Consider the following 27,534-nt stretch of genomic DNA (forward strand, 5'->3'; position numbering starts at 1 on the left):
TGATTTGTTCACTGTCCTGCCGGAGACGGAAATCCGGCATTTGTCACCTCTGTGACTACAGGGGACTAACGTGTGGAATCCCAGGGACAGGAATACTGAGCCATCGCCTGAAAAATGACCATGGAACTGTACTTCCCAGGGTGTTTGTGTGAAGTTAGGGCTTCGGTCTTGGACAACACACAGACTAACATTTATCGGAATTGTTTCATCTGCTCTTGGGAAGTCAGCATTCAAGTGAAAGTAGGAGAGAGAGGGATCTTAAAAAGACTATTTCAATTATTGGTTAATTCCTTTCTGTAGACTGACTAAGAAAAAAGGATAAATTAATAACTATTCACTGTGGTCTGACAGTACAGATTCCAGGCTGGGATTTTTAAATCATTGTTTTGTTTCCCTTTTTACCCCCAGTAGGGAATTCTGAATATATAAAAGTCCAGTAATCCAGCAGATTATATCAGGAAGCAGATATGAGACAGTGCCTTCCATGTCAGTGCAGAAAAGGCCTCATTTAAACTCTGAGTCTTGCCGGGCGCGGTGGCTCACGCCTGTAATCCCAGCACTTTGGGAGGCCGAGGCGGGCGGATCACGAGGTCAGGAGATCGAGACCATCCTGGCTAACACGGTGAAACCCCGTCTCTACTAAAAATGCAAAAAATTAGCCAGGCGAGGCGGCGGGCGCCTGTAGTCCCAGCTACTCGGGAGGCTGAGGCAGGAGAATGGCGTGAACCCGGGAGGCGGAGCTTGCAGTGAGCCGATATCGCGCCATTGCACTCCAGCCTGGGCGACTAAGCGAGACTCTGTCTCAAAAAAAATAAAATAAAATAAACTCTGAGTCTTTGAGGATCGGCAGCTTTCTAGGAAGAGACACTGGAAATGTGTGAATCACTGGTCATTAGCAGGCAGGGGCTTCTCATGGCCTAGAGCGTTTGCCTCCTTTCCCAGTCTGCCTCTCACTTGGCCTGCGACCTCTATCAGGGTCATTCATTTCTGCAGACGTCTGAGCACTTCTCCCGTGAGATGGATCGTGGACTGGCTCAGCTGCTGGAGTTACTGTGAGGACTGAGGAAATGAGGCCTCTGAAGTGGTGGAGGTGTGGATTCAGGAGCCTGCCTGACAGGACGGGCCATCCCTCAGTGCGGTGGGACGTGGGCCTGCCCCCTGCCTAGTCCTTAGACCGCTGCCCGCACCCGTCAGAGCTCAGTGGGCCTGTGTGCTCTCCTGTGCGGGAGGTGGGAAGCCTGCCTGGAGTGGTGTCCGTCATGGTCTCTCTCTACACACCGGGCCCTCCTCGTACAGGTCAGAACCCGCTTGCCTCAGAACCTCCTTGCTAAACAGGGCCCACCCCACAGCCTCTGATGGGTGGGGCCTGAGAATGAGTGTTTTCAGCAAGTTCCCCGTCACTGCTGATGCTGCTGGTCTGAGAACATGCCTGAAAATCTCTAGCACTTAGAGGAGTGCAGTGGGAGTGATGTTGTCAATAGGAAATCCGTGGACACAGGTGTGGATGGGAACCAGTAGACGGGTGGGTCAGCACTGATAATGTGGCTTTGCCGAGCAGGAAGCACAGGGCGTGGAGCTGTGAGCCGCCAACACAGAGAGGCCGGCACAAGCTGGGTCCTGCTGGACGCTCGAGGCGGGAGATTCCTGGGAGGACAGGCCAGGTGGCCTTTGGGTAACTCTGGTGGAGGCAGAGTCTAGAGTCAGAGTCTCCTGCAGTGCTGAAAAAAGGCCAGGAAGAAGTGTTGAGGCCTGGATGAGGCCAGTGGTTGTGGAGGGAGGGCTTGTTGTGACCTGTGGTGCAGGAGGAGCCACCCAGAGCTGGGGCAGCTCCTTGTGGGATGAAGGGCGCAGCCATCCTTGGGTGCACTGGGTCTGGACGTTTGCACACCAGCCCTTGGTGGGGCCTGAGCCTGCGAGAGGATGAGCTCAGCGGCTGCCCCGACATTGCCTTGAGGTGGGAGCCTGGGGAGGACGGAGGTGGCAGGTGGCAGCCCCCCCCGGAGCCGACTGTCCCCCTAAGTCAGGGAGATTCTTGGTCTGGGCGTGGAGAGCCCACGTCATCCCTCCTGGAGTGTCTCAGTGACACTTTGACATGATTTCGACTCACTGCCTGAAAAACAACTCTGAACTCTTGTCCAGTGTTTACTTTAAAAATATTATCTCACCACAGAGAGCTCAGCTGAGTGTGTTTCACGCTGTCAGCTCCTGAGAGAGGCTTCAGGATCTTTAGCAGCTTGGTGGCTACAGCTGAGAGCCCCTGCCCACCGTCCCCGCACCGTCCCCGCACCGTCCCCGCACCGTCCCCACACCGGCCCTGCATGGCCCACGTCCTGGTGTGGGTGGGTGATGGTCGGGGAGGCCGATGGCATGGGATGCTGCTGCCCTTCCTGCTGCCTGCCTCGGGTCCTGTGTTTGGGATCTCCAGGTCCTAAGTCCAGAGATGCTTGGTGTCGCTGGAGACCACCCTCATCTCCCCAGAGTTCCCGTTAAATGAACCTCAGTGCTAGGAACGCTGGGAAGTTTAAAGACAGTGGGTCTCATTGTGAGCCCTACTGACCCCAGGTCCTCGGCTGTTCTTGGATTACTGAGCAGCCCTGTAATCAGCTACCTGTCCCCTCTGCCTGTGCCCTCTGCCCGTGCCCCCTCAGCTCGTGCCCTCTGCCCATCCCCTCTGCCCGTGCTCCCTCTGCCCGTGCCTCCTCAGCTCGTGCCCTCTGCCCGTGCTCCCTCTGCCCGTCCCCTCTGCCCATGCTCCCTCTGCCCATCCCCTCTGTCCGTGCCTCCTCAGCTTATGCCCTCTGCCTGTGCCCCCTCAGCTCATGCCCTCTGCCCATCCCCTCTGCCTATCCCTCTGCCAGTCCCCTTTGCCCGTGCCAGTTCAGCTTGGACCACGCTGCTCGCTGCCTGGGTGACTGGGCCCTGCTTGGTTCTCCACCCTTCCCTGTCTCTCCACTGCCCTACGAGCAGGGACGTAGCTCCAGCCACGCTGGTTCTCTTACCTTCCTGGAGCACGTGGCCTCTCCTGGCCCAGGCCGGTGCTGCTCCCCACTCTGGAATGTTCTCTGGAGTTCTTACCCTGGGTGGTTCCTTCCCCCTTCCCTGCTTGGGGTCACCCGTTCTCATCTGAGATCAGCTGTACCCCTGCCTGTCTCCCCGTTCGCTTGCAGGCCACTGTCCCTGGCACTTGGGAGTCAGGAGGAGCAGGGCCGAGGTCTCGCGCTCCAGGAGCTACCGGGTGGCTGCTGTGCAGGGACTCAGGTACTCAGGTGCTCCTCTGGTGCCTCAACGGCTTTCACTCCTTTCGTGCTCCTTTACCTGGGGCTCTGTACTGGCACGGCCAGGAGGCCTGGCTGGCCTGGGCTGGGAGCCCATGTTGAACAGCATCTATGTGGGATCGAGGCTGATTCCCGCAGCCCCGGTTCACGCTGGATGGCATCTGAGGGTGTCGCCCTGGCTTGACCCCAGCCCGGGTGCAGGAGTCAGGGAGACTGGGCAGTGAGACAGTTCCCGTTCGCCAACTGGGCCTGCGCGGCCTCTGCTTCCCAGCCACCAGGGGCCATAAGCAAATCTCTGCCCCTTGCCCAGGCCCCAAGGCAGAACATTTAAAAAAATCCTCCCTTCACAAGGACAGACACAGGGAAGGATTCAGCCCCTTAGGTTAGATCTGACCAGGAAATCTGTGGCTGGTCTAAGGTCAGCACGAGCGGGGAGCTGTGTCTGGGGCCTCCCGTCCGTGTGGGAGAAGCATGTGGCGCTGGGAAATGCGTGGTGCAGGCGCCAGTGCTCCAGAGCTGCCTCGGCTGCGGTCCTCCCACATCTTGGGTTTCCTCTGCAGATTCCCATTTAAATCATCAGTCCCATGGAGTCCATGACCATCTCTAGCCATGGTGTGAGCAGCGTGTGGCTTCGGATCTCAGAGACTGGACCACTGCTGCCTTGGCTCACAGGCCCCCTCTGTGCCGCCCTTCTCCTCCCCATGGCTTCCTGACTGGACTGCTGCTGGCCAGGGCTGCACTGCTGTGTTCAATGGCATTGGCCTGTGACCCTGAGCACGGGCTTAGATGCCGAACTTTAGACCCAGTGCCAGGCACTTGGGTGTCCCATAAGGATTTGTAGATAAAGTCATAAAATACCCGGAGGTTGGATTCTCTTAGCTTTCTAACTGTGGCCTCTAGACAGCCCCTGCCATGAGACTCCATCCATTAGTCTTGAGGTCACATGTTTCCATTTCGTTCCTCATATACAGGTGGAATGTAATAGTGGCTGACTGATGGATGTTCTGAAAAAATGCACGTCTGAGCATATGTTCCTAGCAGCATCCCTGTACTTCCGAACCACCTCTGAGCATCGATGCTTCTTACTCATCTCTGTCCTGAATTCCAAAAATTAGAGCTGTTTTCTATCCTTAGCTACAGCCAAGAGCCCAGCCACACTGCCCTGCCCGTGACAGTGTGTGTTTGTGAGGACAGGGTGACCAGCCCTGCTCTGATATTTCATGGAAATCTTATGTTTCAGGGAATGGGAAAGGCTGCCTGTGGAGGGAACTGTGCACACTAGGAGCATCCGGCAGCCACCGGCTTCTTGGCTGTGCTCCAGCCTTCCTGGCCCGGTAGGCAGGGCTGGCTGCCCTTGTAGGAGCTGGAAAGTCAATTTTGGAACATTTCAGAATAAAGCTCACAGACGTTCTGAGGCAGCGATGCCCAGGGTGGCATGACCGTAGCCGGCCCTGGGCCTCGGAGACTCCGGCATAGCATGGGGTCCCTCCTAGGTCCCGGCCCCTCATGGGAGGTATTCAGGTTTCCACCCTTCCACAGGGGAGGATGTGCCGGGGGTGGGGAGACTCTTGCAGCCTCACTTTGGTTCAGCTTCAGGGTCGGAAGAGATTATTTGGGAAGCTGCTGAGCTTCCAAGCAGGAGTGCGCGTTTTCCCGTTTATGATCCTGTGTAGAGCTTTCTTCTGTCACACGGGGAGGCTTTGAACAGGGAGTTTGACAAGCCACCAAGCCTTTCACATACTGTACTTGGTCAACCTGAGGACAACTCGGAGACGCCGTTACACAGAGAAGGAGTCTGTGGTTCAGAGAAGACCAGTGACTTATGAAGGGTCAGCTAGGAAGCTGAGAGCCCATGCTTGGGAGGAAGGGAGGCAGAGAGGTATAGAGGGGCTGGCGGGTGTCACTGCCTGGGCAGCCAGGTGGGAAGTCCCACTCCATCGCCACAGGAGTGTGCTTTGCAGGCAAGCTCAGGCCACTCCAGGTGCCTGGCCACCCTGTCTCCTCCGTGCGGAGCGTGGGCCTGTCCACGGGTCCTTGCTGCGGCCTCGCTGACAGTGGAGAACATGGCGCGTTCCCACACCTGAATGCGCTGGTCTGGGCGACTGCACTTTAACTGCCCTGAGAATGCTGGCGTCCGGGGCATGCTGTGACTTACACTCTGTGCAGAGGCAAGGACTGGCATCTTGTGCACGGGGGCGAGGCAGGCCGGCTGCTGACGCTGGAGTCCCTCACCTCTGCATCTTTCTTGGTGTGAGTGGCTGGCCAGTGGGAGAGCATGGCTGGCAGTGAGGCGTGAGGGGCCCCAGGGAAGGTTCCAAACGCTGTGCAGGTGGCTGGGGCAGGTACCACCTGTGTGCGAGGATATCGGTATTGCTGGGGTCCCGGGCCCAGGATGAGCAGAGTGTGTGACTGTTGGCGCTCAGGTCCCAAGGCCCCGCAGCCCCACAGGCATCTGGCCCTGCTGCTCTTGTGTCCCTGCCCCTGCCTCCGGACGTGGCCTTGGCTTTCTCCTTCTGTTTTTAGTAACCTTTGGGGTCACAAGATCACAAGGGGTGTGTTCCACGTGGTTAAGGGACGTCTGTGGCAGGGAAGGAAATTTGGCTACAAGAAGGGGAAGGAATTCCAGTACTCTGGGCAGGAGGTCAGAGCAGGTGCAGTGCACAGACCCCAGGCTCACTGCGGAGCTGCCCAGGGGGGAGGCGTGAGGCTCACAGAGCATGAAAGGGCAGTGGCCCAGAACACTGTGGTGGCCGGGACTTTATGGGGAGGAGTGCAGAGCCCCTTGGAGCTCCACATGTCCCACACAGAGCCATTTTCTCACGCCGGGCCGGGCCGACCCTCAACAGTGCAGAGGGAGCAGTAGAGTGTGCTCGGCTCTTTGGACCATGGTGAGGGCCCAACAGCCTCTTCTCAGCGCAGAGTCCTCTAAACACAGGAAGGAGCAGTGGCTCTCCCTTGTCCCAGAGACAGGTGTGCCAAGTGGTCTCCTTCCAGATGTGGGCAAACATTGACCTTTTTATTTTTTTAAAGCTTTTTACCCTGCTGGGGCTGTGAAGAGAACCTGGTGTTTGAGACCAGAGCTTGTTTGATGTCAGCTCTTCCAGACCTGAGGACGAACTTGGGCCTGTGCTCCCCCTGGGCGCTGCAGAGGCTCCTGCTACTGGACACACACCCACCAGCCTTCTGCGAGCAGCAGGCAGGGCCGTCCCGGGAGGTTCAGATGCGGGGGCGCTAGGTGCGCTGCGATCTGCTTGCTTCACTGAGTTAGCAGGGCGGGCTCAGCTCTGAGGGGCCGGCCTTCAGTGCAGAGCAAGGAGGATTGCCAGGACACGGCCTGCCTGCCACATTCATCCATGTGACATGGATGGAAGGACACCTCGGCCGCTTCTGGGGGTGGTGGGATCGTTCCTGTTCCTCGTCAGTTCTTTCTTGGGCAGCCGTCGGAGGCTCCAGCGCTCTTGGTGACTGCGTCACAAGTCAGGAGGGATCTGCCCAGCCCTGCGCGGAGCACCTTTCCTGGGTGTGTCTGAGCAGAACCCTCTGCTGTCCTGAGTGTGAGCTTATTTGAGCCTTGGCCATCTGAGGACCCTGTCTTCTCTCTTTCAGAGGATTACCCCAATGGCACCTGGCTGGGCGACGAGAACAACCCCGAGATGCGGGTGCGCTGCGCCATCATCCCCTCCGACATGCTGCACATCAGCACCAACTGCCGCACAGCCGAGAAGATGGCGCTCACGCTGCTGGACTACCTCTTTCACCGCGAGGTGCAGGCCGTGTCCAACCTCTCGGGGCAGGGCAAGCACGGGAAGAAGCAGCTGGACCCGCTCACCATCTATGGCATCCGGTGTAAGTCGGACCCCGCCTTGGGGGACTGGGGTGTGCAGGGAGCTGAGTCAGGACCCACATGTCATCGCTGAGGACGCTGGCATCAGGAGTTCCGGCCCAGGGCTGCATTTCTCCAAGCAGTTTGAAATCCCAGCCCGAGGATCAGTGCTCGAGGGGATGGACGCCTGGTTGACCCTGATGTGCTCACTGCGCCCGGCATGCCTATACCAAAATAGCTCATATACCCCATAATATAGATACCTACTGTGTACCCTTAAAAGGTAAAAAACTCCTCGCCTCCTGTCTGTAGGCCACTCTTGAGGAAGGGAGAGGAGGAGGAGAGCCGGAGCCTTCCCTGCCATCCTGGTCGTGCTGACCCAGGCCCTCCTGAACCTCTCCGCAGCGGGTGGAGTGCCGCCTGCCTCGAGGGCTGGGTCTCAGCAGCCGTGCCAGGGCCTCTGTGCTGACCTGGCTGTGACGGGAGCCAGGAGAGCTCCAAAGCCTGATTTTCGTGCCCAGCCCAGCCTGTGATGTTTCCCTCCCTTCTGAAGAGCGGGGCTTGCTCCAAGTGGCGATGGCAGTGCTGCTCTTCAGTGATGTTTGATGGGCGCTCAGGTCCTCCTTGCCAGCATACATGGTCCATTTGCTCCACCGAGCCCGTCTGCTTCAGAAGCTGTCCTGCTGGCTTCTGACAAAGATGTAAAGTGAAGCAGCAGCAAACACGAGAGATACGAGGCCCCTGGCGGGAAGGTGTGGGAGGGTGCAGCGGCCTCCGGAATCTGGGCTCTGGAGAGTTGCCACAGGGGAGCGTGAAATGTAAATCTGATCTCGCAACAAGGCAAGTGAGGCAGAGCACTCGATGTCCAGGATCTCACCGTGCAGGGGGTGTCTGGGGTCTCACCGTGCAGGGGGTGTCCGGGGTCTCACTGTGCAGGGAGTGTCCGGGGTCTCACCGTGCAGGGGGTGTCCGGGGTCTCACCGTGCAGGGGCCACTGTTCAGCAGGAAAGAGGCTTGCTTCTCTGGGAAGCGTGGTGTGGCCCGTGAGCCTCTGTCAGGAGCAGTGAGGAGGGGAAGGGCTCGGCTGTTCAGTAGCTGCTGTGAAAATGGGGTCTAAGTAAGACTGAGGGGGTCGTGCTGACTGCAGGTTTTCCTGGAAGCTGCTGAGAGGTGGAGCCAGGTCCCACCCACACACGTGTGCGCAGGTCATGGCATCTTCCCATGCGCCACGTCTTGGCCCAGGCGTGTGCCCCAGCTGTCAGACACTGGTGGACGCCCGTCCTGGACCCTGAGGGTCATCTCAGATAACTGCCTGGGAGACCACACGTGGGGCCTCCTCACAGCTTCTCAGCAGTGGAGTAAAGCAGGTCAAAAGGATCAGAGGGTCATGGTACGGGGTCACTCGCAGCCGCCTTCTGAAGGGCCACGTAGCAGATGTTTCAGGCTTTGCAGGTCCTGGGGTCTCTCTTCAACTGCTCAGCTCTGAAAGCAGCCACCAACGAGGTGTCAGTGCATGGCCGTGGCTGTGCTCCAGCAGGACACTGCCTTCAGAGGCGGGCAACAGGCCCACCGCCCTCTCCACCCTTTGCTTTAGGGCATGGCGTGGCCAAGAGCACACATCTGCGCCCCTGGCCACGTGATGTGCTTCCAGCTTGAAAGCCGGGGGTTGCTTTGTGCTGGTGCTTGGTGTGTGGATCACAGTGTAGAGTGTGTTGAGATGTATAGATGAGTGAGAAATGGCCCTGACAGCAGAGTGTGCAGTCAGGTAGATAGAAGTGTCTGTAACCTGAGAGGTGGCATTGTGGGGTGTCGCTGCAGTGTCAGTCTGGGCTGAGAGTTGGAGGCACAGCCTGGACAGAGGAGCGGGTACTCTTTGGAGGGGATGGTGGCATGTGGGATGAGTGTGCTGTGCTGTGTGGGGCAGTGGCTTTCAGGGCTGGGCCCTATTCCCAGGTGAGGAGTCCCTGCTCCTCCAGGAAGATGACAGGGGCCTCAGATGTGAGGCTGGAGGCCGGCTGCTCTGCCTTGGAGACGGTGCCTTGGAATGTCAGGCTAAGGATTCTGGGCTTTCAGGGCATTGGCTGCGATTGGTGTTTTTTTAGTTGGGCACAGGGAATGTTCCAGCGAGGTGACAGGGACGTGGCAGGGCAATACTCAGAGCAGAGCCCATGGCGGTGGGGTGGCTGTGTCTGTACTCAGGAAGTCCACGTGGGGCGGTGGAAGGCCCTGTGTGGGGCAGAATGGGGCAGGCCCCAGCTCCTGTGTGTGATGGCTGTGAGCTGACCTTCCCTGCCGAGCTTCTCCTTGCTTGGGAAGTGCTACCAACCTCGATGGGGGTTCGGAAGCCAGAGAGGGGAGTGGGAACCTGGCATGGGCCACCACCCTCTCCCCTGGGCCCGCTGGCTTCGGGGCTGTCCCCCAGACAGCTGAGGTCACTGGCTGTGTTCACCAGGCTGCTGTGGCTTGGGGCCCACGCCCTGCCTCCCCAGGCTCTGAGCTGGGCTCTGGAGCACGGTCCCCTGGCAGGGGCGTCCGCTAGCACTGTCATTCTGCTGGAAGTCCCTCCGGGGCGTGGCTCCTGGGCTCGCTTACAGCGCCCGGCCCCTTGGAGATGCCCGGTGAATTCTGATCTCTCGAGCAGAGCTCTGGGAGGGTCATGGTGGGGCTGACCTTCGGGTGACTTTGCGTGAGGAAGGCTGGCCTGTCCTCAGGGCCATGTGGAGGGGCCTGGAGCAACTGCTGAGTATGGACCGGGCTGTGCTGTGGAACAGGAGTGCCCAGGGTGCGGGGATTCTGGAGACGTGGGCAAGGCTTGGCTTCACAGGAACTCGAGAGTTCAGTCATTGCTGTGGGTTGTGGGAGATGGCCCATTCTGTATAGTGGGCACCACCTCCCGTCATACACTTCTGAATTCCACAGACAGTTGTGTTTACGTGAAGCCCACGTGGTGGGCTTGTGTGCGTTTTTGGCGGGAGGCTGTGCGGGCTGTGAGGGTTCCTGCCAGTGCCCGTGGGTGGGGTGGTGGCGAGCTCTGCGGACGGTGCTGTGTCAGCAGCCAGAGCTCTGTCACGTCACAGGTGCGGTTTCCTTTTTTTTTTTCAGGCCGAGAAACCTGTGCATTTTCTTAAAGGGGAATTCCCGATTCTGTGTATATTTACCATATTTGTTAAATAGTTCACAAAGCATGAATAAGTGTCTCAGAATGTTGAGACGCCGCATTCATGCTCAGGGCGTCGTGGGGAGAGGTGCGCCATGCCCTCACTAGGCATCCGTGCAGCTGCGTTGTGGGCAGGCAGGTAAGCCACTGTGCAGAGAGCAGGTCGCGGGGCCACAGAGGAGGAGATGGACGTGGCTCGCTGCAGCCCGTCTCAGCTCCGTTGTGTCTCTGAGCTCGCGGCATTCACCCAGCGTCCTGGACTGCAACCCCAGGTGTGTGGTGTCCCCAGCGGGATTGGTGGTGCCCGGACGTGCTGCCTGCTCGGCAGGAGCTGTGTTGTTGAGCGACTGTGGAGTCTGTGCTGTCCAGAGGCGTGGGCGGCGTTCGTGTGAAGGTGGCCGCTGTGTCCTTGCCAGGCAGAGAGCTGGGCACGCAGGTCCAGGCCTCTGTCTGTTACAGATATTCACAGTGGGTGGAGATTCCGAGTCTTCACTGTTGCACTGGGCCTTCAGAGGGCCCAGCGAGTGGCCTTGTGGTTAGACAGTGTGGACACAGGGGCCAGCGAGCCATCCTGCTGGAGCCACATGGGTGAAGCCCCGGGAAGGGGGGCGGGCAGGGCAGAAAGGAGCCTGGAGTCTGTGGGCCACACACTGCTCTCTGCCCACCTTCCCCCCAGGGTGGTGGCTTCTGTGAGCACCTGGCCTTCTTAGCACTCACCTGCCACCTTGGCAGCTCATGAGCAAGGCAGGGTCTTTTTTTTTTTTGAGATGGAGTCTCACTCTGTCACCCAGGCTGGATTGCGGTGACTTGATCTTGGCTCATTGAAACCTCCGCCTCCCGGGTTCAAGCGATTCTCCTGCGTCAGCCTCCCAAGTAGCTGGGATTACAGGCACCCGTCCCCATGCCTGGCTAATTTTTATATTTTTAGTAGAGACGGGGTTTCACCATGTTGTCCAGGCTGGTCTCGAACTCCCCACCTCAGCCTCCCAAAGTGTTGGAATTACAGGCGTGAGCCACCATGCCTGGCCTCAAGGCAGTGTCTTGTGGGACAGGAGCAGGGGCTGACAGGGTGGAGTCAGCGTCTATAATTGTGGCCTGTGTGACCATAGGCCCTTGCTGTGCCTCCCTGTGCCCCAGCTCCTCTGGTGTCCAAATGGAGAGGAACCTTGCTGTGTGGGCTGAGAGAGCACAACCCTCCCTCACACCAGCCCTTGAGGGCAGCGGGCAACACCTACTGGGCTTCCTTCCTCTGGAGTGAAATCCGGAGGGAGATTGGAACAGGAGCCCTTCCTTCTCCCTCCACCTCTGGCCAGGCGTACCTGTGTTGCTCATGCTTAGATGGAATTGTTGAAATGTTAAAAGCATTGCTTTACCTTTTCTCTCTGTGGCCCAGTTTCATTCTTATTGCTGATTGTTGCTCAAAAAACCAAAACAAATCAAATAAGTGCATGGACCAAACCTCCCAGGCCCCAGCTTGAACAGTGGCAGGAGCAGAATTGGCTGCCTTGCCCCATCTCACTCTCTGCGTTGCTTCAGTGCCCACAGTGACACCTGTAGCCTCAGCAGTCAGGCCTGCGGCTGTCCTCACTCAACCCAGGCAGCTCACGAGGGAGAAGATTTTGATTTAAATTTCTCCTTATTTGTCAGCAGAAAGATTTTCTTTTTCTGGAGAAAAAAGTCTACATTTTGAAACACACAGTAGGTAATGTCTCTACCACCTTTTTGAAATGAGGTTATTGAAAGAGGGAGGTTATTGCTTTTTGGGGTGTTGGCTTTCTTAGGGTTCCCACGGTTTGGTGGACCCCCAAATTTGGGCAGCTAACCAAATTTGTGTTTTATGCAAAAGTAGCATATTATTGCAACTTGGAAAACCTTGGGGCATTTTCCTAAGGAATGTGCTCTTAGGACAGCAGCGTTCGCCTCTTTTCTCTGTGAAGAGAAATTGGTTTAGTTCTTAGGATTTCTATCCACAGCTCACATACGCCTCTGCTTGGACTGTGCATCCAAGCCGGTGACCCCGGATCGGAAGGCTTTTCTAAAAGATGCTGTCTATGGCCGTGCCACCCTGAAGACACCCCATCTCGTGTGATCTAAAGAATGCTACTGTGGGTGGCAGATCTCCACGAGACCTCCTAGCAGTTACGGAGAGACCGGATTCACTTGCACAGAGTAAAAAGTTGTACATTCAAGGTTGACCTGTCAGATGATTGTGGTTCTTTTCAGATCATTCACTCCAAGAGCAGGTGGTCCTGGCCCCGTTGTGTCTTGCAGGGTACCTCAGGTTCCTGTGGCCGCTGGAACAAAGCTCACAGTCTGGCTGGCATGGAACACTGAGCAGGTCTGGAGGCCAGATGCCTGGGATGAAGGTGTGGGCAGGGCCACGCTGCCTCTGAAGGCCCTTTCCCTCTCCCAGCTTCTGGTGGTGGCCATATCCCTCTGATCTCTGCCCGCGTCCCCCACGGCTGTCTTCCCCGTGTCTCCCTCTGTGTCCCTTTCCTTACGAGGACAGTCACTGGATTTGGAGCCCCCTCTCCTGCAGGATGACCTCCTTGCAACCTAAGGAATCACATCTGCAGAGACCCTAGTTCCCCTTCAGGTCACATTCCGGGGTCCTGGGCCAGGACATGAGTTTTGTGGGGACACGGGTGGTCAAGTGCTGTCTCTTCTCCAGGTTCTCTGTGAGGTGAAATGGTGAGGCTGCCCTGTATGTGTCCTTAAGGGCAGAATGTGGACTCCACGCAGGGGTGGGTGTTTGTCGTGGGACGTTGAGCGCCTCATGGTGACTGAGAGCTGGGAGGAAGGTGTGGTCAGTGTGGGCTGCAGGCAGAAAAGTGAGCGGAGCTGCCGCCTCAGCAGCAGCTGACCCACATGCTGTGACCTGGAGGTGGTCCTGCAGGTGGCTGTGAGGGGTTCTGTTGCTAACAGACTGAGGACAGGTGTCACTCTATCGTTTTTTCTCATAAAGGAGTGAGTCAGCAGGCTTGGAGAAGGCGGTCAGCGTGGCCTGGAGGCTGGACATGTGAGGTGCGCGGGGTGTGGGCTGCGTGTGCTTCCCCCGGGAGGGAGCGTGTCAGCTGGCTTCCATCGGGCAGAGGCTTCGAGACGCCCTTTGTTTTTCTAGGCAGCGCTATCACGTCGAGTCTGTAATTTCAAGAAATCAATTGTTGGCACTCAGTTTTGTGCTGCCTTCCCTTGCACTTGAGATTGCACTAGCAGGGGTGGTGCTCTTCATTCCTTTGTGACTGATAAAGCCCCATGCCACCCACCAAGGCGCAAGATTACAAGCCCTCCTGGCTCTCTCATCTCGCTTCCCACAGTGCCGCTCATGGCCCCACAGATGGAAGGCTGGGAATCGGTTTATGATTTGAACCACCAGAGTCAGTAACGGGGATTCTGGAAAGTGGGAAGGCAGCTAATGGTGTAATGGGGACTCTTCAGCTCTTTGGGAACTGCAGGACAGCTCATCAGGAAAATAGAGGTGTGGGCAGTGGCAGGGATGCTGCCTGGCTGAGCCTGGAAGGCAAGCCTGTCCCGGCCTCGAGGGGCCTCGATGGGCGTGGTGTGGGGATATGCTGGGAAAGCAGGGACTGAGGCCGGACGGGGTGTTCTACTCCCGGGTGATGCCGCGCTGTGGGGATCCCATGAGCCGCAGCAGCTGGATGCCGAGCACTTCTGTTCTTCTTTTGTCCTGGGCACTGCTGCGGGGGAGACTTCTGCCTCGATCGAAGTCCGACTAGGCCTCCTGGCAGCAGGGGCTGTGGGTGCCTTGGGCTGAGGGAGCTCAGGACAGCAGAGGCACGTGTGCGGGGCTGTGCGTGTTCTTCCCATCTCCCCGAGTGCCTCTCATGGGTTCTCAGGATCCAGTGAGGGCCGCTGCCTCTCCACCTGGGTGGGCCCAGGAAGCTTGCACTTTAAGGCCAGTGCTCAGTCCTAACTAGTAATTGGACTTGGACACATCACTTCTCCTTTTTCTGGCTTTTGCCTCAAAACCAAAGTGAAAGTAGTGACATTCCTACTTTATGAGGCTTTTAGAAAAAATGTCCATCAAATAACATGAGATCAAATGCTTTAAGTGGAAAATGACAGTTAAATTCAAGGTGATCTTTTGATCCCATCATGATAGGATTTTTCCCGCTCCCTCTATTAAGTGCAGCTGCTCAGTGCTGTCACAAAAGGTAAAGGAATCTGAGCCCCTCACAGACCCTCAGAGCCCCGAGGGCTGCCCAGAAGCGAGCGCTTGCCCCAGCTGCGGTCCAGTAGCGTCTTCAGGTGACGCCTGCACCCATCTGTGCATGTTCGGATCCTCCTGCTCCTCACCTACCGCGCTCTGCAGGCAGTGCCTGGGCGGCTGGTCTGTTCTCTGGATCTCCTTGGTGGCCAGCAGGGGGCATTTGCCCAGGCTGGGGCCTGGAGCGCGGATCAGAAGGAATTAGGTAATTTGATGTCTGAGGACAATGGAAACTCGGTGGCGGGTAACTAGATGAATATGTATTTTTTTATTTAAAAGGTATGAGTAAGGGTTTGAACTGGCAACTCTATTTTTACAAAGTTGAATTTAAATGTTAATGTTTTTACTCATTTCTCTTACCCGTACACCTGGGTGTTTTAGGTATATTTTCTTTCCTGTTACTAACCTGTTTTTAAATTTCGTATGGACTCATTAATCCTTTGAGGTATATGGAAGTTTTCTCCTGGAGTGTGAAGGTAGGAGGGTAACAGGAGGGCGGTTCTGAGGATGTTTCTTTTTATCGACTCGTGCTCCAAAGTCATTGTCCTGCTGGTGGCATGGCTGTTTCTTTTCTTGTCTCCTGGTGGCAGCAGCTGGGCTGCTTTGTATCTAAAGTCGGTAGTTGGGCTCTCCTGAAACTGTTGAAGTGGAGTTTGAAAGCTGGGTTTTATGGTAACTGTGGTGCAACCTCTGGCAGTAGCTGGGCTCTCCTGTAAGGATTTCATTGTGATTTTAATGGTTGGGTTCTCCCATGACCACAGCTAGTGGCTGGCTTCCTCTGTGAGTCACTAAGGCTGCTCAGCCTAGGGCTTCCTGAGGCGTCTCCGTCACCCAGCCAAGATTTGAGGGTGACTCTGATTATTTTAGAGATGACCCGAAAATTGGAAGCCAAAGAGCTGCTGCTTCACGTATAATTTCTTTTATGCATGAGGATAAAAACGTGCTGCCAAAACAACTTCAGGTTATTCTTCCCTCTGATCCTGCAAATCCCGCCCTCCTGGCTGGTTTCTTTTTGTCTATAGCACAGACAGGTTGGTTGTCGTTATACAGAGAGTCAAACGTGTCTCAAGTATCTACTGATAAAAAAGTCAAGAGGCATGTTTCCAAAACCCGAGGGACTTTTGATACCTAATAGAGTACTTAAAAAAACCCAAACACTTCTTCCTCTGTTTCGATTGTTTCTACCATTTTAGTCTCAATGGGAACAGATTTTTAGGGTTTGGGCAGTAGAGTCCAGACTTGAGGCTCTTGGTAGTTGAAACAGGACACTTTTCAGCTTCATCTTATTACTACAATTCTGGATTCCATCCGTGTATTTTCCTGTAAATTAGTGAAGTTGCATGAGCCAGCTAGAGAGGCCAGTGTGTTGAAGAGCCCTTCCCATGATTCCCACATTCGTCATCGCTACAGGGAAAGGGTCTTGTGGCCTAGTGGGAAGTGACTGGGCGTGCAGCGGGGTGCTGGCTCCATCCTGTCACCTGCTCCGCTGTGGCCTTTGGATCCTCAGTTTTCTCCTTGTTGAATACAGGGCACCTCTGGATGCTACTCAGGGCGTGCTGAGAGCTCTCTGTAGTGCAGGTTGTAGAGAACTGGGGGTCCCAGGACAGTTCTCTGCTGTGTGCACGGTGAGCCCCGGGAAGACGATGCACCTGGCTTTGGCTCCACAGTGAGAGTAGGTTGTGCCCACTCGGCTTGTGGTGTAGGGACTCCAGGGATGAGGACACAGGCCCTGCCCGTGAGGAGGTTGTGCTCTGGTTGAGAAGGCATGATAGAGAGGTGTCGGGAATGACGTAAACAAGCCCCAGTCTTGAGCAGCCATGGGAGGGTGTCTTACGGTCTGTTGTAATCACTGTTTACACGGGAGCAGCCACTGCGCGCGAGAACGTTCTAGGTGCCTGACCCGCATGGGTGGACACAACAAAGGCCCCTGTGTTTATGAGGGGGACAGAGTAACAATACATATGTGAATTCTCCAAACTGTGTTTGTGAGGGGAACAGAGTAATAATACCAAACTGTTTGTGAGGGGGCCAGAGTAACAGTACACATGTGAATTCTCCAAACTGTGTTTGTGAGGGGAACAGTGTAAACTACATACATGAATTCTCCAAACACTGGAAGGTGGTCAGTGCTCTGACAAAACAAGTGGGAGGAGGGTGGGAGCCCAGGAGGGCGGGAGGGCAGGAGGGCTGGGTGGTTATCCAGAGGGATGGTGGAGCCAAGACATGAAGGAAGGGAGGGCGGTGGCCAAGCAGGCGTGAGTAAGCAGAGGACCGACAAATTCTAGTTCAATTGTTGAGGTCCCTGATCTCATCCTCTGGGCATGCAGGACCTTAGGTGCTGCTGTGAGTTCAGGGCAGAGGAAAGTTGGAGCGTGGACGGTCTGGGAATCTTGTGAGAGCCCCAAGTGTGCAGCTGGTGTGGGCAGACCAAGTCAGAGGGATCGAGAAGTTAAACAAGTGGAAAGAGCATGTCATGACCCCTTAGGGATCATTTGTATCTTATGGGGAGCCCCGCCTGTGGGCCAGCTGAGTACCTTCTGTGCAGCGGGCCTTTCTGGACCCTTGCAGGAGGATGGGGCCAGCCTGGCCGGCTGGGGTGCCTGGGTGAGGCCTCTTCAGCGGGCCCCGGCTCTGCAGCCAGGCAGCTCCTGATGGCCATCCTGAGCAGGCCTCACCGCTTTTCCTTGGATATGTCCTTCCAGGTCACCTTTTCTATAAATTTGGCATCACGGAATCCGACTGGTACCGAATCAAGCAGAGCATTGACTCCAAGTGTCGCACGGCGTGGCGGCGCAAACAGCGGGGCCAGAGCCTGGCGGTCAAGAGCTTCTCGCGGAGAACGCCGAACTCATCTTCCTACTGCCCCTCAGGTAGGCCTCGTGCCACAGGAGAGGCCGCCCTTGCCTGCTTAGGGCAGCTGGCCTGGTGGCATTTTTAGGGGCAGCCAGAGTGTGGGCGGAGGCTCTAGCAGTTGCCGGGAGCTGAGGCCAGAGGCTTGTGTGGTGCACACGGAGCAGTGGAGCCGCAGGACCTGTGCCTGGCCCTGTGCGCTCTTCACACAGACAGCCTCAGGCCTGCTCCAGGCTCCTCACACAGGGCCTGTTGGACCTCCTGGAAGTCTTTTGGATGGGGGCAAGGAGGCCGAGGCCTTTGCATGTGGCTGCCGACCATTGTATTCTCATGATTTGCCTGGTGACTCCGGGTGAGCGGTGGGGTGGATTCTGAATTGTGCTTTATTTTTACTTTGAGTTCATGGCCTTAGTTGGATTTATCCACAAGATAATGGAAGCAGTTCTCGTGCAGTTGTCTCTCAGGCATTGCTGGGGGGATTGTTTCTCCTTGGGAGAATTTTCACTAGGAATGACAATGTGACTTGATATTGCCTTTCACCCAAGACATCTCAAAATATTTTAATAAGTATTTGAATGAAAACTATTCTTTTAAAGCTCCCCACGGTAGCTGCATTGGCAGCGGCTCTTGGAACTTGAGCTCTGATTGGGGCTGGGGTCAGGATGCGAGGGCAGCCGTGGGCAGGGCCAGCTCTCCTGTTCAGTGGAGTCTTTGTCGGCCAGAACCCTTTGTTCTGGAAGGTCCTGCAAGTTACAGACCAGATCACCTGGAGTTCTCCTGGGGTCTCTTTCTGAACTGGACTTCAGGAAGTGGTTTTCCCGGGCTGTTTTGGTAGTTATCAGATACTCAGCCTCAGCTGCTGCCCAGGGGCTCCAGGATGGGAGGTGGCTGGCTGCAGTGGGCCACACAAGTTGTGTCCCTAAAGCAGCGCTTTCTTGAGTGACCTGTGTTGAAGAAGCTCTTCTATTCTAGGCCTTTCTACTACAATGAGGAATTCTGCCTTGGGACTTTAGAAAGGTAGCAGTCCTGGGGGATGAGTTAACGGCATTCAATGAAATACCATGTAGCAGCGTAACCTGTGGCTGTTGAAATGGGGCTGGAGGAATATTGCTCATGACTTGAATTCTGCTCTTGAATATTCATAGCTAGGCAGAGAGTGGGCGTGAGAACTAGACTTATGGTATGAGATCATTTTTTATTGTAAATATATAGGTGTATGTGGAAGGTGATTAAACATTTATGTGTGATCATTTTTATAGTGCCTGTCTCTAGGTAGTAGGATAATTTTTATTTGTCTCTTTGTCTTTCATTGTAGTTTCTCAGTTAATTCCAACAAGCACTGCGTTTGTTTTATAGTTTTAAAAAATGTTGTTTAAAAGTCAGAGGGGCCGGGTGTGGTGGCTTACGCCTGTAGTCCCAGCACTTTGGGAGGCTGAGGTGAACTGATCACCTGAGGTCAGCAGTTCAAGACCAGCCTGGACAACATTGTGAAACCCCATCTCTACTAAAAATACAAAAATTAGCCAGGTGTGGTGGTGCATGCCTGTAATCTCAGCTACTTGGGAGGCTAAGGCAGGAGAATCACTTGAACCCAGGAGGCGAAGGTTGCAGTGAGCTGAGATTGTACCACTGCACTCCAGCCTGGGTGACAGAGCGAGACGCCATCTCAAAAAAAAACCCAAAAAAACAAAAAAGAGCCGGGCGCAGTGGCTCACGCCTGTAATCCCAACACTTTGGGAGGCTGAGGCGGGCGGATCACGAGGTCAGGAGATCAAGACCATCCTGGCTAACGTGGTGAAACCCTGTCTCTACTAAAAATGCCAAAATAATTAGCCAGGCTTGGTGGCAGGCGCCTGTAGTCCCGGCTACTCAGAAGGCTGAGGCAGGAGAATGGCGTGTACCCGGGAGGCCGAGCTTGCAGTGAGCTGAGATCACGCCACTGCACTCTAGCCTGGGCTATAGAGCAAGACTCTGTCTCCAAAAAAAAAAAAAAAATATGCCAAGGAGAGGAGATTTCTGACTTTAGTCAGGCATAGTAGCAGGAACCAGATTGAATTCTCTTGCCATTGAAATCTGTAGAAAAATCTGTGAATCGGCTGTCCTAAGACATTAGACAAGCAGCAGCACAGGACCGTGATCTTGAGAGAGGGAACGCGAGAGGAGGGAGGGGGGATGCTAGGCAGAGCACAGCTGCATCACCACGTGGAGGAGGTGGGTTGGAGTTGAGAGAGGCTGAGGCAGCTAAAAGTGCAGTCAAGTTCTCAAGAGCAGAGGGTTACACGGGGGCCTCCTTGGGTGTTTGGGGGATTCCAAGGCAGTCATGAGCTGAATGGTTCCTAAGCTCACACCAGGCTGGGTGGCGATTGGATTCGCAGCAGCCAGAGTGGAGAATGCTCAGTGATCAGTCACTGCACTAGCAGGCCACGCCCACCGGCGGCTAAACTATCGCCAGAGTAAAGGCAGAGCTTAAAACCGCCATCACTGCACTAGCAGGCCACGCCCACCGGCGGCTAACCTATCCCAGAGTAAAGGCGGAGCTTAAAACAGCCGTCACTGCACTAGCAGGCCACGCCCCCCAGCGACTAACCTATCCCAGAGTAAAGGCGGAGCTTAAAACAGCCTGAGAAAGATCACACTGAACCACAAGTAACAGCAATTTTAAAAGAAAGACAACAAAACCTAGACATCCAACAAAGTAAAATTCACCATCTCCAGTATCCAGTCAAAAGTACCAGGAAGCAGGAAATTGTGACCTGTGATCAGAAAATCAGAAGATAGGAAGGGACCCTGTCTGGAATTAACTGACCGGGACATTGAAATTTATTAAATATAGGAAGGGACCCTGGCTAGGATTAACTGACCGGGACATTGAAATTTATTAAAATTACATTCAAGAATTTAAAGGAAAAAAGGAACATAGCAAGGAGAGAAATAGAAGACATCAGAAAGAACCGTAGGGAACTCCTAGACTTGAAAAGCGAGGAGAGTGGTTTCCAGGCTTGCCTGCCATGTGTTTCGGGTACGTGCACTTGGTAAGGTTAGCGGTCTGTTTCATCCAATGGGGAATCAAAACCCAAGTTAAATTACTTGCCAGGACCTTAGTAAGCAAGAAGCGGTTGTTATATAACCTGACGACTGCCAGATATGTTGGCCTGCGTCATTAGGATACTAAAATCTTGAGAGGGTAAATTTAATGAGCTGAAATTTCATAGCTGAAAATGTAGACTGAAAGCATTTGCACAGGAGTAGACGGTGGTGGAGCAGCGTGTGAAGCAGAGTGTTTTCCTGGCTGCGCCGGTGTGCAGGACCTTCCTCGGAGCCCGTGCGGTTGGAAGGTGCACTCTGGAGCACACCCATTCTTAGCTTGTCTGCCCTGTGGCCCCGGTGGGGCGTTTTGGAGCCGCTGGGAGGAGCGCTCCAGGGACTGTCAAGGTGGCAGTGGGCTGGAAACCGTTGTCTTTGCGGAAACAGTTAGAAATTGAGATTTCACAAGGTTTGATAATGGTTAGATGCCTGGAGAAGCAGCGCATCAGTGAAGAATTAGGCTGGTTTTGTAGGTGCCGAGAGGGTCAGTGGAGGAGCAGTAGGTCCACGGAGGTGGGCTTCAGCCCAACTGGGATTTCGTCATTTTCTTCCTGGGGTCCACAAGGCTTGCTGGAGGACCTATGGTGCTAAGTGCTCTGTAACTGCTCAGGCAGACAGGAACGCACTGTGGAGCGTGCAGCACTGCCTGGGGGTGGTTGCTTTGGGACATCACCCACATCTGGAGGTGCTCAGGTGGAGTCAGGGTCTTTGGCTGGAGCCGAGCTCTCCACGTTCAACATGCAGGAGGACCACCTTCGAATCTCATGAAATTCAGATTCTGATTTAGTGTAGCCGGGCAATTTCTAGCATATTGCAAGTATCAACATTTTATTATGTGACTGGGCACAGTAGCTCATATCTGTAATCCCAGCACTTTGGGAGGCTGAGGCAGGTGGATCATTTGAGGACAGGAGTTTTAAACCAGCCTGGCCAACCTGGTGAAATCCCTTTTCTACAAAAAATACAAAAAAATTTAGCTGGGCATCGTGGTGGGTGGCTGTAATCCCAACTACTTGGAAGGCTGAGGCAAGAGAATCACTTGAACCCAGGAGGCAGAGGTTGCAGTGAGCCAAGATCACGCCACTACACTCCAGCCTAGGTGACAGAGCAAGACTGTCTCAAAAAAAAAAAAAAAAAAAAGCCAACATTTTATTGTTACTTTAAAAAATGTTTTCAGTGGATTCTATGTACTATGGCAATTTAATACCTCCCATTAGCTATTGGTAAAAAATATCCCCCCCCCCCCCCCGCTCTGTTGCCTGGAGCTAAGTGTAATGGTATGATCTTGCCTCACTGAAACCTCTGACTCCCAGGTTCAAGTGATTGTCCTACCTCAGCTTCCCAAGTAGCTGGGACTACAGGCGTGTGCCACCACACCTGGCTAATTTTTGTATTTTTAGTAGAGACAGAGTTTTACCATGTTGGGTAGGCTGGTCTTGAACTCCTGACCTCAGGTGATCTGCCTGCCTTGGCCTCACAAAGTGCTGGGATTACAGGTGTGAGCCACTGTGCCCGGTCCTTCTTACTACATTTTTATGCTTAAAAGTTTTTTTTAATTAGTTATTATAATTCTCTGCAACAAAGCTACATGTATACATTGAAAATTAAAAAGTTTTTCTGTGCTCTTAATATTCTAAGTGTTTAAGAAAATTAAGATTGAGACATGATTACAGTGAAAATTAATACACAGTACATCAAAGCAAATGTATCTCATTTTGATTAAACACAGCAAGTAAAATTTGTCGGAAATGTACCTTTAAGTGTATGGATGAGGCTTTTGTCCTATTAGTTTAATTCCCCATGGACAAATATTGCCAGCACAGCTTTTAATGTCCACTTGAAGAACTTTATTCATTTAAAGAAGTTGGGACTGGAAGGGGTTTTGTCACAGCAACATCACTCCACTCTCAGGCGCTTCTGCGTTCCATGTTGGAAGCCTCAGTTCCTTAGACTCACTCGTAGCGATCTCTGCAGAAGAGTGGAGACGCAGCGAGTCGAGGAAAAATGAAGCATTTCCTCTTCTCTGCTGTGGGAGTCAAGAGGGAGGGACAGGGGTGCACACATGCCGCAAGAGGCAATGCCTAAGAAACTTCTCGTTCACCCCGTTCACACCTGTCGCCCCCACAGAGCCGATGATGAGCACCCCACCTCCCGCCAGTGAGCTCCCGCAGCCACAGCCGCAGCCGCAGGCCCTGCACTACGCGCTGGCCAACGCTCAGCAGGTGCAGATCCACCAGATCGGAGAAGACGGACAGGTGCAAGTAGTACGTACCCCCTCCACCTCGCACCTTGGGAAAGGGGGCTGCAGGGCGGGCCACGGCAGGGCCGTGGCGGCCTCCACCGGTTCCACTGTTTCGGAAGCACAGTGGTAGCTTGGGAGGAGGCACGAGGTCCCCGTTTAAAGTAGAGGTTGTCATAGCCATGCGCTCTTAACATTTCACAGGTGGGGGCGGCTGCTGCAGAGCCTGGGGATTGAAGCACATGGTGGAGCGGGCGCCCAGCTCACCTTAGTCCTGCCAGCAGTCAGGCGGGCAGTCAGCTGCGAGGGTTAGGCCGTACGGTGGTGCCTGTCCCAGCTCATGCTCCTGGGAAGCATCAGAAATATTTCTCAGTTCAGAAGCGCAGGCGCCCTCTCACTGAGGGAAAGAGTCATTTCCTTCTAGGATCAGTGGGAAAAGCTTGAGGTCATTGTTCCCATCAGCGTTTGCCTTGGAGTTACTCAGCACACCTGGGTTGGGCGGGCACTGCCCCAGCAGTGAGTCAATGTCCTGCCTTGCCCGTGCAGAGTTCTCTGTTGGGGTTTTGTGGCCCAAGCTGTGGTCAGCCTGATGAGCTCGGGGCTGACTCCCAGGTGAAGTCCCTCTACAGACACCTCCTGGATTCTGTGGCGCAAGAGTAGGGGGTGGCTGAGAAGGAAGGAAGACTTTTCTGGAAGCTTTGCTGGGTGACTAGGAATTTTACATGTACCAGTAGACATCGCTGATGTCTTTAGTGGCACCAGCACCCTTGGGACCTCTGAAGACAGAGGTCATTGTGTGCCTACGTGTCGCCCGGGCTTTCTCCTGGAAACAAGGTCCTTCGCTGTTGAGAGTGGGGCGTGGCTCTCATCTCAGTGTGGCTTCAGCACGCTGTCTGGAAGAGGGAAGGCTTCCAGAAAATTCTGGGGCTTTTAGAGGGGGCATTACCCTTCCTCTTCCAAAGGAGATGAGACAGTTATGAATAGTGAGTCTTATTTAATAAGCTTATTAATTTGTTTGACATTCACAACGTCAGTTCCTCTCATCTTGTTAGTAAGAAGTTCTTTGAAAGAGTTCCAGAGTAGATAACTTTGCCATAAGGCTTACAAAGAACATTCTACAGGAGTTTAAGATCCATTTTGACTCAGAGATAATTTCAAATAAGATAAGGAGTATTCATTTATAGTTTTATAGGAATTATTTGTTTGCCTGTATGTATAAACATTGGATTCTTTGACTTTTTTTTTTGAATCACATTTATTAATGTTTACTCAAACTGTTTAAATAGTCATATGAGTGTTTCTTTGATTTGAAAAACGTTGCCTGCCCTGTTGTGAGTGTAGGCACGTGAATAGCTCCCCTGCTCCAGCCACAAGCTCCATGCGTAGCCTTCCAGCTTTCCCAGAGAGCTGAACGTATCATTTGGAAAGAGGTGTCATTCTGATTTTCTGTTTCCCCTCTTTTCTATGTGTCAGGCACATTTTAAAATTTACTTGTTTAGTAACATGTAAAGATGTAAATATCTTTCCTGGGACCTATTGCTCCTTCGTGAAGTACTGGAAGATGTTCTGTGTATATTACACAGTAGCCCCCCCTTACCCATACCTCCACTTTCCCAGGTTTTAATTACCCATGGTCAACTGTGATCTGAAAATATTAGATGAGAAATTCCAGAAATAAACAATTTGTAAGTTTCAGATTGCATATTCTTCTGGGTAGTAGTATGATGAAATCTGGTCGTCCTGCTCTGTCCCATCCAGGACGTGAGTCCTTCCTTTGTCCAGCATGTCCAAGCTGTGTGGCACGTATGGGCAGGAGAAAGCATAGCATATACGGGGTTCAGCACCATCCACGGTTTCTGGTGTCCACATAGTGGGGGGAGGGGTGCTTCTTGAAACAAAACCCTCATGGATGAGGGGGACTGCTGTGAACCAAAAGCTTAATTTAAAGAGGTGACCACAGACTGTATTGAACTATTCAGGATTCAGTTATCTTTTTGAATTATAAACAGATAAGAACAAACATTCCGGAAGACGTTTCTTGTTTCCTTTGCTTTTGATTTTCTTCTGATGCTTCTTGGTGTCTTCTCTTGCTGCGGATCCCACAGGGACACCTCCACATCGCCCAGGTGCCGCAGGGGGAGCAAGTCCAGATCACGCAGGACAGCGAGGTGAGTCACCTCTTGCCGCAGCACTGTCCCTGCGGGCACGGTGCCCGCGTGCTCTCGACCTTCATCGGTGTCACAGTGCGAGGGCAGCCGGGAGCCCCAGAGGACGGGGAACGTGGGCAAGGGCTTCAGGACTCTGCTTCCGGGGTGCGCGTGGCGGGCCTGCAGTCTCTGTGGCCTCACTGCCTCCCCTCCTGTCTGTTGGTCTCCACAGCTTCTGGTCTGTCTTGGTAAAGATCTCCTGGGTTGACGTTTCTGCTCCTGGCTGGAAGTGCCCTCTGAGTACCCTTCTCTCCCTGTCCGGCCCTGTCCTTCCTGCCAGGGGAGGCTCCCAGTGTGGCTAAGGTGTGGTCTACCCCTGCACAGGTGACCTGACATACCCCCTCACCTGCCATGTGGCCCCAGCTTCCTCGTGGCCTCTGTGGGATTAGTGCCGATTTCATGGGACGTTGGGGAATCCCATGAGGTGATGCTGCCGGTCCTGAGAGCTGGGAATAGCCCTTGGCGCACCTGCCAGGTCTGTGATTATCTCCGCTGTCTCCATTTCTGGAGCTCTGCCTGGCCATGCACTCAGAAGTGTGGGCTCAGCTGCTGTTGGGGTCTGGAATGTGAAGGCAGGAGTGACAGTCTGAGTTCTTGGAAAGCCGAGGCTGGCCGGTTGCGGTGCTCCGTGTTTGCGTGCCACAGCAGGACTGTCTCCTGGGTGGCTGGTGACTGTCCTTCGACTCTGGGCTGTTTCCTACAGCACGGGCAGCAGCAGGCGCGGGGCACTAAGCAGCACACACGTGTTGTACTGAGTGACCGTGGTGCGCTCTGGGGGATGAGGAACATGGCTGTTTCTAGGTCGTGACAATAGCACCAGCGTTGTGTTTGGTGCATGACAGTGTGTCGTTACAAAGATCTCAGGTTTCTCCACACACACCAGCAGCAGAGTCTAGGAAGCTCGGATGCTGAGGTCGAGGGGACTCATGGAGATGTTAGCATGCGAGGCCTCCCGGGAGCTCGTGCTGGGTGCAGGTGCTGTTGGGGAGCGGAGGAGAGAGAAGCTCTGCCTTCAGAGATTCACGGTGGGCGCAGAGGCTCCTGCCCAAGTGCCCATGAGCAAGACTGTGGACACATGCATGCCGTGGCAGGAGGAGCCCCAGGGACTCAGACGTGTCTGCTGGCGGTGGCTTTAATTTGGACACCAGCAGTTCCCAGTGGGTTATCCTGAGAGAGGAGCACATGCATAAGCATTCCGAGGGTGGAATCAGGATGAGGTGAAAGGGGAGGAACAAATTCTTGTGGGGGCCGTAAGCGACTGGGAATGAGTGGGCTCATCCACACAGCAAGATGACCAGGTCACTAAGAAACATGTGGTCAGATGGATGGATGGAAGGAAGCACCGGGGTGGGGGGCAGGTGGGGGACGGTCCCGGGAGGCCAGAGTGTCCAGGAAGGAGCAGGGCCTGGTTCTGTGTCTGTGGGTGGGTCAGGGACCATCTCTGTGGAGATGCCGGGAGATGGCACCAGTAGGCTCAGTGCGGTCAGGTGCAGGAGTCGGGGGCCTGAGCGGCTGCGAGGTGCAGGATCCCAGCAGCACCTTCCAGTGCAGGAGCTGCCTTTGAAGGGCAGGGGAAGGTTTGCTTCTCAAGGCACAGACAAGTGGGGGCTGGAGGCTGAGCTCACTGTCAGAGAGCTCAGCCAGAGTTCTTGAATACCTGGAAGTCCATGCAGTGCGTCAGAATGCTTAATTTCCTTAGAGTCATTGGAAATGAAGGAAAATTGAAACAGCAGCAAAAGAAAAAACACACATTTGCTTTTTATAGTTTATGCTAAAAAATCTTGACTACTCGAATGCAATTTTTTATTATTAGTTTTTCCTCTTTTCAGTTTTCAAAACTGAATCTATCTTGTATAGGTGATCTTTTGTTTTCATTAAGATTTGAATGCAGTAAGTTAGAAATTGCTGATAATGCTAACGATGGCTTTGTGATAAGTGACAGTATGCAGTCTCCACCGTAAATTCATACCGTGTTCATTTGAAATTATTTTGTTAAAACAGGATATCTGCAAATAAACGTTTAGCAGGGTCTAACAGTCTTAAAACAGTTCCTTTTTACAACAAATGAAAGCGAGTTTCTAGCTGGAGAGCTCTTGGTAGCTCCATGGTTGAGTGAGCTGGTTCCTCGTGTGCGGCCCATGTCCTGGCATGGTGATGCCGCACAGCTCAGCAAAGCGTCCTCACTGGGGGCAGCTGGGTGGCACACACATGGGACCTCTCTCTGCTACTTTCTGTACTTTTTGTGAGTCAAATTCTTTCAAAATAAAAAATGAAGCCAAAATGACATTTTCATTTGGGGTCAGGGTGGGGGAATGGGTACAGTGCTTTTTGAGTTGTTTGTTCACCTTTAAGATAATAAATAGTACCTAAAAATCTAAATATTTTATTTTGGAGCTTTTGTTGCTACTAGAGGTTGAATTTTTAGAACCAGTGTTTTTCTTGTTATTCTCAAATGGCCCGTGATGTGTGTTGGCGTGTTTGCCGAGTCTACGGGTGTCTTGGCGTGTTTCTGCTCATGACCGTCTCCTCCTCTCATTCTTTGCAGGGCAACCTCCAGATCCATCACGTGGGGCAGGATGGTCAGGTGAGTGTCCCAGTGCAGGAGTTGCGCTGCTGAGGGGTGGGGCTCTCACAGGAGGGGGTGGGACGGTCAGGTGAGTGCCCTGGTCCC

At 54.0% G+C, this 27,534-nt stretch overlaps 2 protein-coding genes across 21 annotated transcripts in view; one reads left to right on the plus strand and one right to left on the minus strand.

The window, feature by feature from the left end:
• The window catches only part of KLHDC4 (kelch domain containing 4), a 723,698-nt gene that overhangs the window by 312,985 nt on the left and 383,179 nt on the right, over window positions 1-27,534 (minus strand). The gene's annotated exons all lie outside the window — the stretch shown is intronic.
• BANP (BTG3 associated nuclear protein) overlaps window positions 1-27,534 on the plus strand; it is a 128,377-nt gene that overhangs the window by 58,274 nt on the left and 42,569 nt on the right. For 11 of the 20 annotated variants that reach the window (XM_050773635.1, XM_050773644.1, XM_050773637.1 and 8 more), the window contains 5 exons: window positions 6,882-7,121; window positions 17,186-17,353; window positions 22,545-22,681; window positions 24,753-24,824; window positions 27,409-27,447. In XM_050773635.1, coding sequence (XP_050629592.1) covers window positions 6,882-7,121; window positions 17,186-17,353; window positions 22,545-22,681; window positions 24,753-24,824; window positions 27,409-27,447 — 656 coding nt within the window. The remainder of the gene's footprint in view (window positions 1-6,881; window positions 7,122-17,185; window positions 17,354-22,544; window positions 22,682-24,752; window positions 24,825-27,408; window positions 27,448-27,534) is intronic. The other 9 variants (XM_050773647.1, XM_050773630.1, XM_050773634.1 and 6 more) reach the window with 1 other exon arrangement.

Source organism: Macaca thibetana, chromosome 20 (genome assembly GCF_024542745.1).
Source record: "Macaca thibetana thibetana isolate TM-01 chromosome 20, ASM2454274v1, whole genome shotgun sequence".
Lineage (NCBI taxonomy): Eukaryota > Metazoa > Chordata > Mammalia > Primates > Cercopithecidae > Macaca > Macaca thibetana.